This window comes from Mustela erminea, chromosome 14, assembly GCF_009829155.1.
Source record: "Mustela erminea isolate mMusErm1 chromosome 14, mMusErm1.Pri, whole genome shotgun sequence".
NCBI classification, from domain to species: Eukaryota; Metazoa; Chordata; class Mammalia; order Carnivora; family Mustelidae; genus Mustela; species Mustela erminea.
Window position 1 is genome coordinate 13,596,904 of NC_045627.1, and position 13,927 is coordinate 13,610,830.

Consider the following 13,927-nt stretch of genomic DNA (forward strand, 5'->3'; position numbering starts at 1 on the left):
AAATTCCTACAAACTAATACGGCACCACATAGTAATAATTCCAATGCAAACAATGTGCTATTCTACTTGCTATGCCATTTATGCCAATCAAAATACTGACTATATTTTGAATGCCTTTTATATGCACAGTCTCCAAATAAAAGCTAAATGCAATCTCCACATGGACTTGATTTTAAAAGACCATTTATCCTATCCCTCCTCCCAGGATTCTTTGCCCTGGCCCATAACGTAATCTTACCTCAAAGTACATCCCAGGACTAAATGGGAAACAGGTAATATTTCTCTCTTCTTCTCCCCAGGCCTCGTGAAGAAAAGAGTTTCTTACAAATGCTTTAATATTGAGGCGTGGGTTCAAGTGAAGAGCAATATCCTTTGATTTTCCCGATACGAGGTTAACATTAAAGCTTTTGAGAGAATAAAGAAAATTAACCGGTAGTCAGCAGTGCTCTTCCTACAATTTTAACAATCAGACCTGAGCTCTCTTCACAACTACACAAAACGTGTGCACACACAGACTCAGGAATGCGGATGAAGGTAGAGTTTTAAATTCGGAGTTAGCATTCCACTGATGTAAATATGCTCTTTGCAAAATAAAAACCTAAAAAACTTGAACATTAGAGTTGAGGCCACAGATCTGGGTGGGAGGCAACTGAAGGGTTAGAGCAAGTAACCGAAATGCTTGCTTCAGGCTGCAGCCCTCTCAAGTACTGTTCTCGGTCAACGTTTACAGTTGTTCTGTTCTTCAGTCTATTGCTTTCTAGGAAATAGGGGATTTCAAGCTTTTGAATGTCTCTAGAAAAGGTTCTTCAGAAATTCTACCAAGTCACATGACGTAAGGGGCCCGAACAAGTCAGCGGACCTCCCGGCTGCCCTCAAGTCTTCAAGGCATGGGTGGGCTTCCCGGACAAAAATGCCACCCTCCTGTGTGGCCACAAAAAGCCTAGCTCAAAACACTAGCCTTCAGTCCCTGATTCTGCCACCAGCTCATTAGCAGTCTTGCTGGCAGCCTGACCTCCCGCTGCTTCGACAGCCTCACCTTTGTGGTGAGGATCAGGACACTAGGCCCACGCCCGTCTCCCAAGACTGTTAGGGGAAGAAGGCAGGAAGAGACGTGTGTGGAAAGTGTTCGCACTCGTCCTGGTAACTGGTACTGACCCTTTGGCAGTTTTATTCACTTCTCCTTTAATGAAGACGGTTCGTCCAGGGCCCATTGAGGAGTTCAGCCTCGCAGTGAACGGCAGAGTCTGAAGAAAAACCACAGTGAGCACTAGAAGGCCTGCAGAAAGCGACCTCATGGGAGAAAACTGTCTGAAGACACGGGGCCATGGTTAAAGGCCTTGCCCCTGTAAGCCCCAGCGGTCAGCACCGCCTGGCTCACAGCCAACTCTCAAGGAAAGCGTCTCAGAGGAGGCAATGAATAAATGTGACGTGGGGCCTGAAATCCCTCGTGTGAGTCAAACACACTCTGAGAAAGTCGCCTACGCTCGGGGCCTGCAGCCGCGCTCCACGTTCTGCCTGAGGGAAGCGGCCCAGGTGGGAGCATTACAGAAACACACACTCAGCCCAGAGATACGATGCCCAGCGGACTCTCCTCTGTCCAGGGTCCGCGCAGAAAGGCAGAGTGGCTGCTCGGGGCTTCTGCTGAGGGCAGAAGTTACACATTACCAGCTAATTCAAACTTAATCGGTTATACAAAATTAAGAAAATTTTTGGTTCTTCAAACCTTTGACAAACAGCTGGTAGGTAGTATTTTGGCGCAAGTCAAAGTGTGATGGGCAGTCGAACCTTTGCTCTTGGTGTAGACAGTTCTGGGTACGATTTTAGAAATGTCTCCTCTATTACTAGGCTGTTGGGGAAAGAGTTCTGCAGTAAGGTGGGGAAGGAATGAAGCTGTCTTCTAAGGTTCAAACTATTCATGTCCTGGGCGATTTTAGAAAATGTCCCCTGTTATAACCTGGGCAGAAATACTTACATAATGTGGCGTGTCGGACTTCAGTACCTATTGGAAGAGAAAGTCAAAGTGAAGACATTTGGAAGGGAAAAATGCATTTACTAACGTGAGCAGTCAGCGCCGATTGCTTACAATGGCCAGAGCCGGTGCTTCCTGACGGTGTGGTGTGGAGCTGTGAGCAACTGGCTGCTCAGGCTGGGGGTACAGCCTCATGGCCCTGGCCATCTGAAGCCTGTATCCTCTGGCATAGATTACTTTTTTGTAGAACTACACGTGAACTTCAGACATATTTTACTTGTTCTTTCCAAGGTGCTCCCAAGATGCTGAGCTACTGTATTCCATCTATTAGGTCACAGGTTCCGAGACCATTAAGGTATCACTTTGTCCATTAATAACAAAGACTGTACTTGTTCCTACCAGCGAGAAGATACATGTGGGAGTTCATGTGCCAAAGCACTGTGTTCAGTACTTATAAATACTGTGACAGTTCTCTTCCACAGTTAAGAGTGAGAGGGGTTTTATTGTTTTGTTTTGTTTTGTGTTGTTTTTCGTAAGAATGGCAGCTAGTGGGCAGATGCACTGAGAGCTCAAGCATCTGCACAACTAACAGGGCCTGGGACAGAAGGAAAAGCCTTAATTTTCAAATGCTTACTTCAAGCCTATTAATATTAAAAATCATTTTTCGCATTAAAAACATAATTTTTAAAAACTCAGCCTACCACCTGATTTACATGATAACTAAAAGAACATTTTCAAACTGGTAGTTCATTAAAAGATGTAATATTTACATTTTCTTTACTTATCTCTGTCAGTTCCAGAGTAGATGCTTGGGTACTTCTGAAATCCTGAAGATAAGATTAATTTTTAACATCCATCAGAATTCTAAATACAACCCTCCCTGACATATCAAAAACAATTATAAATAGTACTAAACATGAAAATATGCTTGAAAATTACAATCCAAAAATGTACTTAACGTAAGGGTCCTCCCCCCACCCCCCCAGTCAGACTGGCAAGCATTACAGAGACTAAGAATGAGCATCGAGAAGAATGTGGGCGAGCGGGCACGGCTGCCCAGACTGTAACATTCCTGGAAAGCTTTCTGGAGGGTGAGCTCGCCAGCCCTCCAGCTGCTATCAGTTGTAACTTAAAATGCAAATACCTTTGACTCAGACTTTCTACTTCTAGGAACTGATCTTTGACAAATCCTCCATTATATTCCTGTGTCAAGGAATTTGCCCCTGTTAAAAAGGGTTTTTGTTTTGTTTTGTAGTCACTGTTTTGGGTTTTGGGTTTTGTTGTTGTCAGAGCCATACAAGATTTGAGATCCTACAGACACTGAAGCCCTGGCCCGGACATAGCAAACTACCAGTCTGAAAGATTCACTTCCAAGAAATTAATACAGTAATGACGGAAACATTTACAGAATTTTTACCTTAACAGAAGACACTAAAGATATTTCCTACCGTTTCATCAGAAGACATCAGCGAAGAAGAGCCCAGCGGTGGAAGGGTACTCACCGAGCTGAAGCTATAACCAACTGAGTGGATATTCACTTTGCCATAAATGCCCAGAGTGTCTACTTTCCCTGGGCTAATCCTGTGGGCATAGAGCAGTATGTGTTTCCCATTTACAGCCACCTACATGGACAGAGAAGACAGCCCAGCACCCCCAGAAAAAAAAACAGAACAAAAAAACCAATTAATACATTTATTAATGCATCCAAATTTAAATCATGTTTACTTGGGTTTAGTGTCTTCTCTCACAGGTCTGTACATTCCATGTCTGACCAAACTGACTGAAAGCATCCATAATATTAGCAATGTTTCTTAACTTCCTCTGAGGAACAACCATGGACCCTCCCCGTCCACCGACAAATTACGCATTCATGAATACAGATGTGCATACTCATGTGTGTCCCCGTGCATATACATGAGACACTGGGCTTCAAAGTCTCCCGATCCCCTCGTCCTGCAAGCCTGCCACCCTGCCCGCTGTCCTAGAGGACCACACTCTAAGGAAGACACCCTGCACACCACAGGCGCTCAGTAAATCTTGTGTCTGCTGAATGAACACACATGGGCCAGCTACTCAGTTCAGCTTCAATATCTACTGTAAGTGGGAAAAGGCTCACCCTCAAGGCAAGGGCTGCTGCTGGGAGGAGACCAGAAAGTCACTCCCGAGCATCCTGCAGCACCAGGCCTGCCAGCAGGGACCCACACCACTCGGCTCCCGGGCCCTCCCTCCCAGACAGGGAATGTCAGGAGAACACAGGCCACATGCAGACCATTCCCCGACCTCCAGGAGCTTAAAATCCCACTGGTTGGGTAAAAGAAAACCAGAAGAAGGCACCGCAGTACAGGAAGGAGTGTGTTTTGTTTTGTTTTGTTTTTTTAAAGATTTTGTCAGAGAGAGAGAGGGAGAGTGAGCGAGCACAGGCAGACAGAATGGCAGGCAGAGACAGAGGGAGAAGCAGGCTCCCTGCCGAGCAAGGAGCCCGATGTGGGACTCGATCCCAGGATGCTGGGATCATGACCTGAGCCGAAGACAGCTGCTTAACCAACTGAGCCACCCAGGCGTCCCAGGAAGGAGTGTTTTAAAGAAAGTTGTAGACACTAGTGCTCAGAAAGCCAGGCAAAGGAGGGATAAATGGCAACTGGGCGATTCAGGGGCGTTGTCTTGGGAGCATATCCCGAAGGACAGAAAGGACCAGCACCAGAGATGGGGAATCTTCCCTCGAAGGCGAGCGGATCTCAGGTCTGGGAGTTCGAGGCTCCATGGGGCTTGCGGGCCAGTGCGCCCTATCCAAAGCCTCCAGGGCCACCTTCTGCCTCACCCCTACATGCTAGTACGGGCAGGGTCTTTACCACTTGGAGCCAGCGCTGGTATTTACTATGCGCAGGACTTCTACGAACTCCTCTGCATCTAAAATCTCATGATCCTAAAGAACTTGTGGTGAGACTTAACTCTGATTCCCTATTCATCTGTGAGTTCCGGATGCCCCACATCTGGGTCACGGTGATCACGGTTTACTATCCCAGTTAGAGGATGCTGTGCTGATTTGAATCTAAGCTCAGTCATGCTAGCAGAAATAGGATCGAATAAAAAGGCCTGGCTGCCCTGGACACATATTCCGATGAAACACCAAAGGCAGACACAGGTGTGCCCCAGCTCACATTCAGGTACTCCCCTGGCCCGTGCTTTCGAGCCAAAGGCTGGAGCTGCTTTTTTTCTCGGAGTTAAAATAACAAAGGATGAGTTCATGGACATGCAGAGCTGCCCTGGGCGCTTATGGTCATTAATGAGGATTCCACCTTCTTTCTCCAAAACCTACCTGGAATTTATCTTTCAACACCATAATCACAATTTCAAAAGATTTTTCTTTTTTGAAAGGCACATCGTAGGTGATCTCTTCCCATCCCCATTTTTCATTTTTCAGAGTATTGCACACGATGCAGTCAGACCACTTGAAGCGTGGATTGAAATGAAAGGCCACGTCGGCACGCGGCTTCACGCTGCTCCCGCACTGCAGATCGACCTGGAACCTGCGAGAGCAAGGAGCAAAGGGCCGTGTGGGAGCCCAGAAGGAGGCTGCAGGGGAAAGCCCAGCAAGCACAAAACTCCAGCCTCAGAGACCTAGGACTGATCCTCTGTTCACTCACCCAGGTGGCCTAAATACCTTCTTACAGAATCTTCCTTTCCTTCCTCAGTGCAGAGCCCTGGGCTGGGGCTGGGGCCCTGTCTACGCAGAGCAAGAGCCCACGTTTTTCCAGCCTCCCTGGAAGGCAGGTGGCCTCCGGTACCAGAGGTTCTACTGAGGTGCAGATGCTCAGGGAAGACTCCTGAGAATGGCCCCAGTCAGCCGGCATCTGTCTTTTGTCCACTCCCCTCCCCTGCCCACTCCCCTCAAACCCCACAGGCACCCACCCAGCTACCCAAAACGTGGTGTGAGGGCTAGGTTTCTAGCTGCCACTAACCATGAGAAAAAGGACCCAACCCAAGGGACAGCAGAACCGTGAGCTGGGAGAGGCCTGCTTCTCTAGATTCTACAGAACTCCCTAGAAACATGTGGGCTATCTTCTTCAGACCTTTCACTTCTTACTTAAACCGCTGTCATCCGTGCCTCAGAGCTGGCCCAGCTCGAACTCAAGACAGCCTCATCCAGTTTGTATCAGAGCAAACAACTCTGACAAAACATCAGACAACTCGCCCAGAAGGAATCATAAGCAATGCTGTGGGAATGTTACACTGCAACTTGACCTTGTCCCTGGGGTCTGACCACAATTCCCATTGCTAACTAGATCTCTAGTACTTTACAGCAATAAAATAAAACATCCAAGTGAACTTTATCTCAGCCGCTCATTCCCATCTCCTCAGCACCTGGGCTGTTGATGAAAGCAAAACCAGGCCTCAAAGTACCAAAACAGTCTCCCCACAAAAAGTTCAATCTTGTTCCTTTTTCATCTAACATGATGGCTTTACCTGTCCGAATCACAGGGAACATGCCCACGTATTACAATCAAAGTTCCAGGCTCCAACTGCCCAGGAATGGTTCCAACATAGGGGATTACCTAGGAAAAAATAATTTTAACAAGTGGATGTTTACAGAAAACAAAGACTACATTTTTGAAAGTATGCATGTAAATCTCAGAATCTAGCATTTTCCAAGTCACTATTCAAACAGGATAGTGACAGGATCTGAAACATCTTGGGAGTTCTTTAGAGAAAGACACAGCTGGAAGTTCATAGAACTTTTTATTTGGCTGGGGGTTTTGTGAAATAAAATGTCTACTTAATAGGATAATTCTGCTAACATAAGAAACAACTTGCTGGAAGTTCTCTCCCCCTCCCCCTCCCTTTCCCCTAAAGTTCCACTAATGATCTGAACGTGAAACTGAGACCATGCAAGGCCCCAAGCCCATGTTGATGGAGGCAGCAACATTCATTTACTGCCTGGGGAGGGGGCTCCAAACATAGTCCCTTCTCCACACCTGGGATCTGAGTGTCTAATCTTCCCTGCCAGGCTTCCAGACTCTTGCTGGCAATCAGAACCATGTGATCTTAGGATGCCTACGGTCTCTCAAGGCCTAGAACCCGCCTGGCCTGGCCTGGTCCAGTCTGCAGACTTAGGTTGTAACACAGTATCCAGGTCTCTGCCTGCCCCCTTACCACCTGGAATTCAGCCTTTCTGTCTGGGTTGGGACACACTATCAGATCTTGTCACTCCCTTTCCCCAGAGCGGACCCACCATCCTCCCCACCCACTGGCTGTGTTTCCTGCATCACGACCATTGCCCCTTCTACTCAGGGACATCTGAGCAAGACAAGCAGGCCAGACGCCATCATGCCCTACACCAAGCTCACTCCAGTTATGATAAAAATGCTCAAGTCTATCCACGGTAGCCCTAATCATCAAGAAATAAGACCTAAAATGAGAGGGCACATAAAAGTAGTTGTAGAGGGGCACCTGGGTGGCTCAGTGGGTTGGGCCTCTGCCTTCGGCTCAGGTCGTGGTCCCAGGGTCTTGGGATCGAGCCCCCACATTGGGCTCTCTGCTCGGCGGGGAGCCTGCCTCCCCCTCATTCTCTGCCTGCCTCTCTGCCTACTTGTGACCTCTCTCTGTGTCAAATAAATAAATAAATAAAATCTTAAAAAAAAAAAAAAGGTAGTTGTAGATTGGTTGCTCCTAAACGGAAAATCTCAGCTCAAGGGCCATCTCCTCCATGAAGCTTTTTTCAGACTCCATGGGCCAACAGACTTAACCCCTCTCCAATGATCCCTCACAGCACATGAGACGCTGCCTCAATTTTAAGCTGCGCAGGGCAGGCCTCAGTCGGCACCTTTAGGCGCCCACAACTGGGGTCAGGAGATGATCAGTGGTTACATGGTGAGGAGTGAGTGCTCGTCAGCCCAGAAACTGGATTCCGGCAAGCCACACATTTGCCGTGGAGCGGCAGCTGCTCAACGAGCGTGCTGCTGCCTTGACCAGTGAGCCGAGTGATGGCCGAGCACAGCAGGAAATGACTGAAGCCAGCTGTCACCTAGTGTCGTGACAACTGCTGAGAGCAAGGTGGGTGGGAGGAACAAAGCCCATCACACCAGAAAACACAAGACACGCACAGGAGGCTACTGCCACACACCAGAGTTGCTGGGTTTTGCGTGGAGAGGATACGGAAGGAATTACACTTCCACACTGATCTGGGCCACGGCCATTTCCAGGAATAGCCAGCAGCACCCTTCGCAGGGTGAACCTCTTAATCAACTGAACAGTCTTCATGACTTCGAATTTTATATACATTTCAACTGTATTTATGCAGAAGGATGCAAAAAGGTTAGGGATATAAATATTAGTGAGAAAAAAGCCTGTAGAACTAGACACAGTATGATCTTAATTAAGTAATGATAAACATAAAAATAAAAAACCACTGTAATGAAAGAATGTTAACAATAGTTTTCTTAAGGAATGGGATCTTAATTTTCTTCATGTATTTTTATATTTTGCAGATCTCTATGATAAGCATTTATATATATATATTTTTTAAAGATTTTATTAACTTGTTTGACAGAGAGAGATCACAAATAGGGAGAGAGGCAGGCAGAGAGAAGGAAGCAGGCTCTCCACCGAGAAGAGATCCCAATGTAGGGCTCGATCCCAGGACCCTGAGATCATGACCTGAGCTGAAGGCAGAGGCTTAACCCACTGAGCCACCCAGGTGCCCCCATTTATACTTTTATAACAAGTTTTTATTCTATATTTAACTTAAGGTTTGGAAACTTTTTGAGACCAGTAATCTATTCCCGTCACTGCTAATCAGTTCTCCCCAGTTGTTAATAAATTGTTCCAGTCTTGAGAAAAAACAGTGCTGAACACCTTCGCCATCTGCTGTTTCAGCTGTCCGCATGAACACTTTCTACATAGGAAAGCGCCCTCCACGGTGTCAGTCATACTCAGGTGACTGGGGCGGTGTGAGTGACACAAAAGGCTCTGCAGCCCACTCCTTGAACTCAGCACTCTGCAGAAAGGGAGAAGGGTATTGTTTTGCAGGCAAATGTCAGGCTCCGGATGTTTCATGAATAATTTATGTAAAAAAATTAAAAGCCAGTTCTGATCACACTGGAGACAATACTGTAAGCCGAAGCCATACTTGGGTTTAGTGTTACCTGCCGGAACGTCCTAGCTGTCTCATCCTGCTCTACCTGTTGTAGGATTACTTCCGTGATGTCTGCTACCCACAAAGGCCTAGGCGGCGGCTGCAGCTAAAAGAAGTACATGAGTCCTGTCCGGGAGGAGCTTATAACGCAGCTGGGGAAAAGTCGGAGCCCCGTGGAAATGGGATACTCTGGCTGTTCAGAATCACAGTCTTCTCCCGTATCTGGAAGATCCTCCCTCAACCTCATCCAGACTGCAGGGAAGGGCAAGGGCATGGGATGAATCCCCGTCACTTGGGACTGCCAGAACCTCCCCAGACGGGAAGTCAGAACCAGGGCAAGAAGCCAGAATCAGAGTGCTGGTTCGGCAGGTGGGCGGCAGCGCTCCCTGGGGTTGGAACATGCTCCACAGCTGGTCCAGGTGGAGCTGCCAGTGCAAGGGGACCATCTTGGGGGAAGAGGGGTAACAGTCGTACAGCACGACTTTGCGAGTTGTCTGTGACTCTGTAGTTGCCAAGTGTGGTTCTTCAGTCCTGCTAGAGATTCTCAGAACTATTGCGTGTCAGTGAATAATGCCTTTTCTGCTCAGACTGGCTCCTGTGCTTGCAGCTGCAAACTCGAAGCTCAACACCTTCAAATATAGGGCAGAAGAGGCCAAATCGGTGCTCTAGGTTGCCCAAATACAGTTTCTAAGGAGGTGTGATATGAGCTGGCATTTAGGAGGGGAAAGCCAGTTCAGGAAGACATGCTCATCTACAAAAGCAAAGAGGCAGGAAAAGATGAAACAGATCTGGCAGACATAGGCAGTAAGGGAGCAGTACAGAATGCCTGGGTGGCTTGGTTGAATGTCTGCCTTTGGCTCAGGTCATGATCCCAAGGTCCTGGGATAGAGTCCCAGGTTCCTTACTCAGCAAAGAGCCTGCTGTTCTCTCTGCCCACTGCTTCGCCTGCTTGTGCTCGCTCTCTACTCTGACAAATAAAATCTTTGAAAAAATTAAATGGGGGTGGGGGAGAGTTCAAGACAGAGGGTCAGACTGCAGAATGAGATCATGAAAGCAGGGCTTGGGGATGCAGTCCAGTTGGGAACAGCACAGTGGAGCATTGGGCATTCACGGGGAGAGTGGCTACTTTAGGGAGCCGGAGATAAGGATAAGCGAGGCTGATGGCAGCAGACATGGGGAGACGGAGGGAGGAAGAGACACACACAAGAACTACTTCCAAGGGAACGATCTATAGAGGGCCACCATCTAACATGGTAAAACTGAGGAGGAAACCAATTTCAGAAGGAAGAGGAGTATCATTTTGAACATGTCTAGTGTGATGGGTTGGGAGAACAGCTAAGAGCACATACACCGAAAGGAATAGCGGATACAAGGACCACACGGGATTTGAGAGGCCAGGACTCATGCTCTGAGTCCAAGAAGAGAGGGTTACTGAAGGTATCAAGGCATGAAACCTAAGAGAATGGAAAAGCTGGGGCAAAGGTTTATAAAATGGTTTGTAAACTGAGGGACTATGCAGAAGGGAGTTCACAGACTGCCAGCGCTGCAAGGCCTCCTGACGAGGTTGGCCCTGGCTGGGGTCTAGGAACTTGGATCTGGGGAGCGCACCCACCACCCACACGGCTAAGGGTGGTGTCCTGTACTTAAACTGCAAGCCATGTGCAAGCTTCTCCGGTGGGAGGCATTTCACATGCACAGCTTTTTGCTGGGGGGTTTCAGTGGGTCCAGGGGAGCCCACTGGGGGAGGGCCTGCGGAACCCCGCACCTGGTTTCCCCTGGACTTCGCCCCAGGTGCCTTTCCCTTAGTGACGTTGCTCTGTATCGTTTCGTGGTAATAAATCACAGCCGTGAGTAGGACTCTGTGCCAGTGAGTCATCACACCTGGGTGTGTGTGTCGGGGACCTCGATGCGGGGGATGGGAAGAGAAAGGAGAGAAAGCCCAGTCAGCTAGACACATCAAGGAGGTCAATTTCCACATGGGAAGGCTGTCAAAATTCTTAACATGGATAAATAAGGAAGATTTTTAAAAAAGATAACAAAGGGGGTATCATGCCCTTTGATCCAGTGATTCCACTTTTACAGACTGACCCTATAAAACTGAGGCATACACCAGGCTGTACCCCATAGCACTGATGGTATTTTCATGGAATCATCACAAAAGCCAACAGTCCTTTAAAGAAAACTGGCTGAATAAGCGACAGTACACCCATACCACGAGCCAGTCGTGCAGCCAGAAAGATACGCGAGGCAGTGCCACATGTACTGAAATCTCCAAAACGCATTCACTGGGGAAGCAGCACACAGAGCAGTGTCTATGCAGGCACACTCGGAGAGACTGTGGCCTCAGCTTCCGGACCACTTCAGTAAAGTGCAGAGGGCAGTAAAGCTCTTTAGATATGCTGTTTTGTTTCCCAGTGGAGGAAGAAGTTGTATTTACATGATACCACAGTCTATTAAGTGTGCAATGGCACTAAAAACAAAAAGTAGTCTTAATTTAAAAATACTGCTACAGGGGCACCTGGGTGGCTCAGTGGCTTAAAGCCTCTGCCTTTGGCTCAGGTCATGATCCCAGGGTCCTGGGATCGAGCCCTGAGTTGGGCTCTCTGCTCAGCGGGGAGCCTGCTTCTCCCTCTCTGCCTACTTGTGATCTCTGTCAAATAAATAAATAAAATCTTTAAAAATAAAACCTTTAAAAAATAAAAGTAAAAAATAAAAATACTGCTAACAAAATGCAAACCATCATCTGAGCTTTCAGCAGGTTGTAATCACTGATCACTGGAATTGAAATGATAATAATGAAAAAGTCTGAAGTGTTCCAAGAATTTCCAACCTGTGACATAGACACGAAGAGAGCAAACACTGTTGGGAAAATGGTGCTGACAGGCCTGACGTGGGCCTACCACAGACCCTCACTTTGCGAGAAGCACCACAAAACGAGGTCTGTAGTGAAGAAACAGGATCAACAAAAGTGATACAACACACACTCTGGGATATTCATGTGTATTCTCAGAAAAGATATACAAAAAACTGGTAAATATGGTTGCCTTTAGGGAGGGGAACCAAGCACCAGGGCAGAAGGAAAATTTATGGCTTAATGTAACCCTTAAATACAGTTTGAATTTTTAAAAATGATTTATGCATACTATCATTAGATTTTAAAAATACTAATAAAAAAGGGAAAAGCCACTGGGTTTGACATAAATGAAATTAAATTTGGAACACAGATTATCCTCAAACTATTCAGGGCTTGGCAGCATGGGGGGAGGCATAATTAAACAGCAGAAAGGCATGGAAAGAAATGGAAACCCGCAAAAGGGAAGCTGATTCGGGGAGGGAGACATGACTTTAGTTATAAACTGCTCAGTCCGGAAAGGCCGGCAGAGCATCTAAGAGCATTAGGTAAAAGGCCAGAACTGCTCACATACTGTGTACATACTCAGAAGGTCTAACAGTGATCAGTAAAGACAAAAAATGGAAAAGACATGACTAGTAAAGACAAAGAGGAAATTAAGAGTTAAAAAAAAAAAAATCAGAGGGCAGAGCTGTGGTGAAGGAATGAAGACTGCAGAACCGATGCTGTCTCAGGACACTAGTCTGCAAGGGGAGAACAAGAAGGACATGGGGCTGGATGAGACCATGGAGGTTAAGATTTTACTCTTTTGGGGCACCTGGGTGGCTCAGTGGGTCAAGCCTCTGCCTTCAGCTCAGGTCATGATTTCAGGGTCCTGGGACTGAGTCCCGCATCGGGCTCTCTGCTTAACAGGGAGCCTGCTTCCCCCACCCCCATGCCTGCCTCTCTGACTACTTGTGATCTCTGTCAAATAAATAAAATCTTGGAAAAAAAAAACTATTAAAAAAAAGATTTTACTCTTTTGTGTTTTAAGATTCAGTGGTAAGGCAGAAAGGGGGCTACTCAGAATACAAAGGAGAGAAGGATAAATGTGGAAGCGAGGTTCCCAAGGAGACTGGAAGCATGTTTTGGCACCAGGTGGAATGAATGTTAACCGCCAGTGTGAGTCACTGCTAAAGAGCGTCTTAACCAGCTCACACTCGGTCACAGATTAAGAACTGCATAAACAGCAATCAGTGAAATGTATTAGGTATAAGAAAGCACACAGAACAGTTACACAGTGCACTCTGCTTTTGCCAAGAAGACAATGTGGACAGAATCTGCTGCCACAGTGGATGGAAACTTTAGAAACATTAAGAAAAATTAAAAGGTAGTAGTTTCTGTGTCTTCCTGATAAGTCAACGAACACACGAGTGTCCGCGCTGCTTAAGCTCTTCTCCCATCTGCAGCTAGCTGCCCTTCCACTGTTCAAAACACAACGGGTAAAAGAAATAGAGGCTGCCGAGTAATTTAGAGATTCTAAGTCAATCTATTAGGATACTGTACAACCTAGACTTAACAAGAACTATTTTCTTGCACTACAGTTATTTTGTTAGTGAGCGTAGCAGTGTGAGCACTTGGTGCTATGAATATTTCTTTAATAAGTTAAAGACGGAGCACAATGTCATTTTTTTTTAAAGATTTACTTATTTTAGAGAGATTGAGAGACAGAAATAGAGAAAAGCATGGGGGAGGTTGGGGAGTAGGGAGAGAAAGAATCCCAAGCAAACTCTGCACCGAGCACAGAGCCCAATGCAGAGCTCGATCTCATGACCCTGAGATCACAACCTGAGCCAAAATCAAGAGTAGGACGTGTCGCCCCAGCAAAATGTCATTTTTGCTATTCAGGTCAATCTTTCTATCTCTACCCTTTTCTGCTTGTGAAAACAGACTACAAAACAGAAAATCTTAAAAAAAAAAAAAAAAAAAAAAAAAG

General features: G+C 46.7%; 1 protein-coding gene across 7 annotated transcripts in view; it reads right to left on the reverse strand.

Moving 5' to 3' along the window:
* Window positions 1-13,927, reverse strand: part of LGALS8 (galectin 8) — a 47,670-nt gene that overhangs the window by 3,984 nt on the left and 29,759 nt on the right. For 4 of the 7 annotated variants that reach the window (XM_032313617.1, XM_032313615.1, XM_032313616.1 and 1 more), the window contains exons 3-10: window positions 6,434-6,522; window positions 5,286-5,496; window positions 3,472-3,591; window positions 2,740-2,796; window positions 1,973-1,999; window positions 1,724-1,846; window positions 1,156-1,244; window positions 239-404 (exon numbers count right to left, since the gene is read on the reverse strand). In XM_032313617.1, the coding sequence (XP_032169508.1) occupies window positions 239-404; window positions 1,156-1,244; window positions 1,724-1,846; window positions 1,973-1,999; window positions 2,740-2,796; window positions 3,472-3,591; window positions 5,286-5,496; window positions 6,434-6,522 (882 nt within the window). The remainder of the gene's footprint in view (window positions 1-238; window positions 405-1,155; window positions 1,245-1,723; window positions 1,847-1,972; window positions 2,000-2,739; window positions 2,797-3,471; window positions 3,592-5,285; window positions 5,497-6,433; window positions 6,523-13,927) is intronic. The other 3 variants (XM_032313620.1, XM_032313619.1, XM_032313621.1) reach the window with 3 other exon arrangements.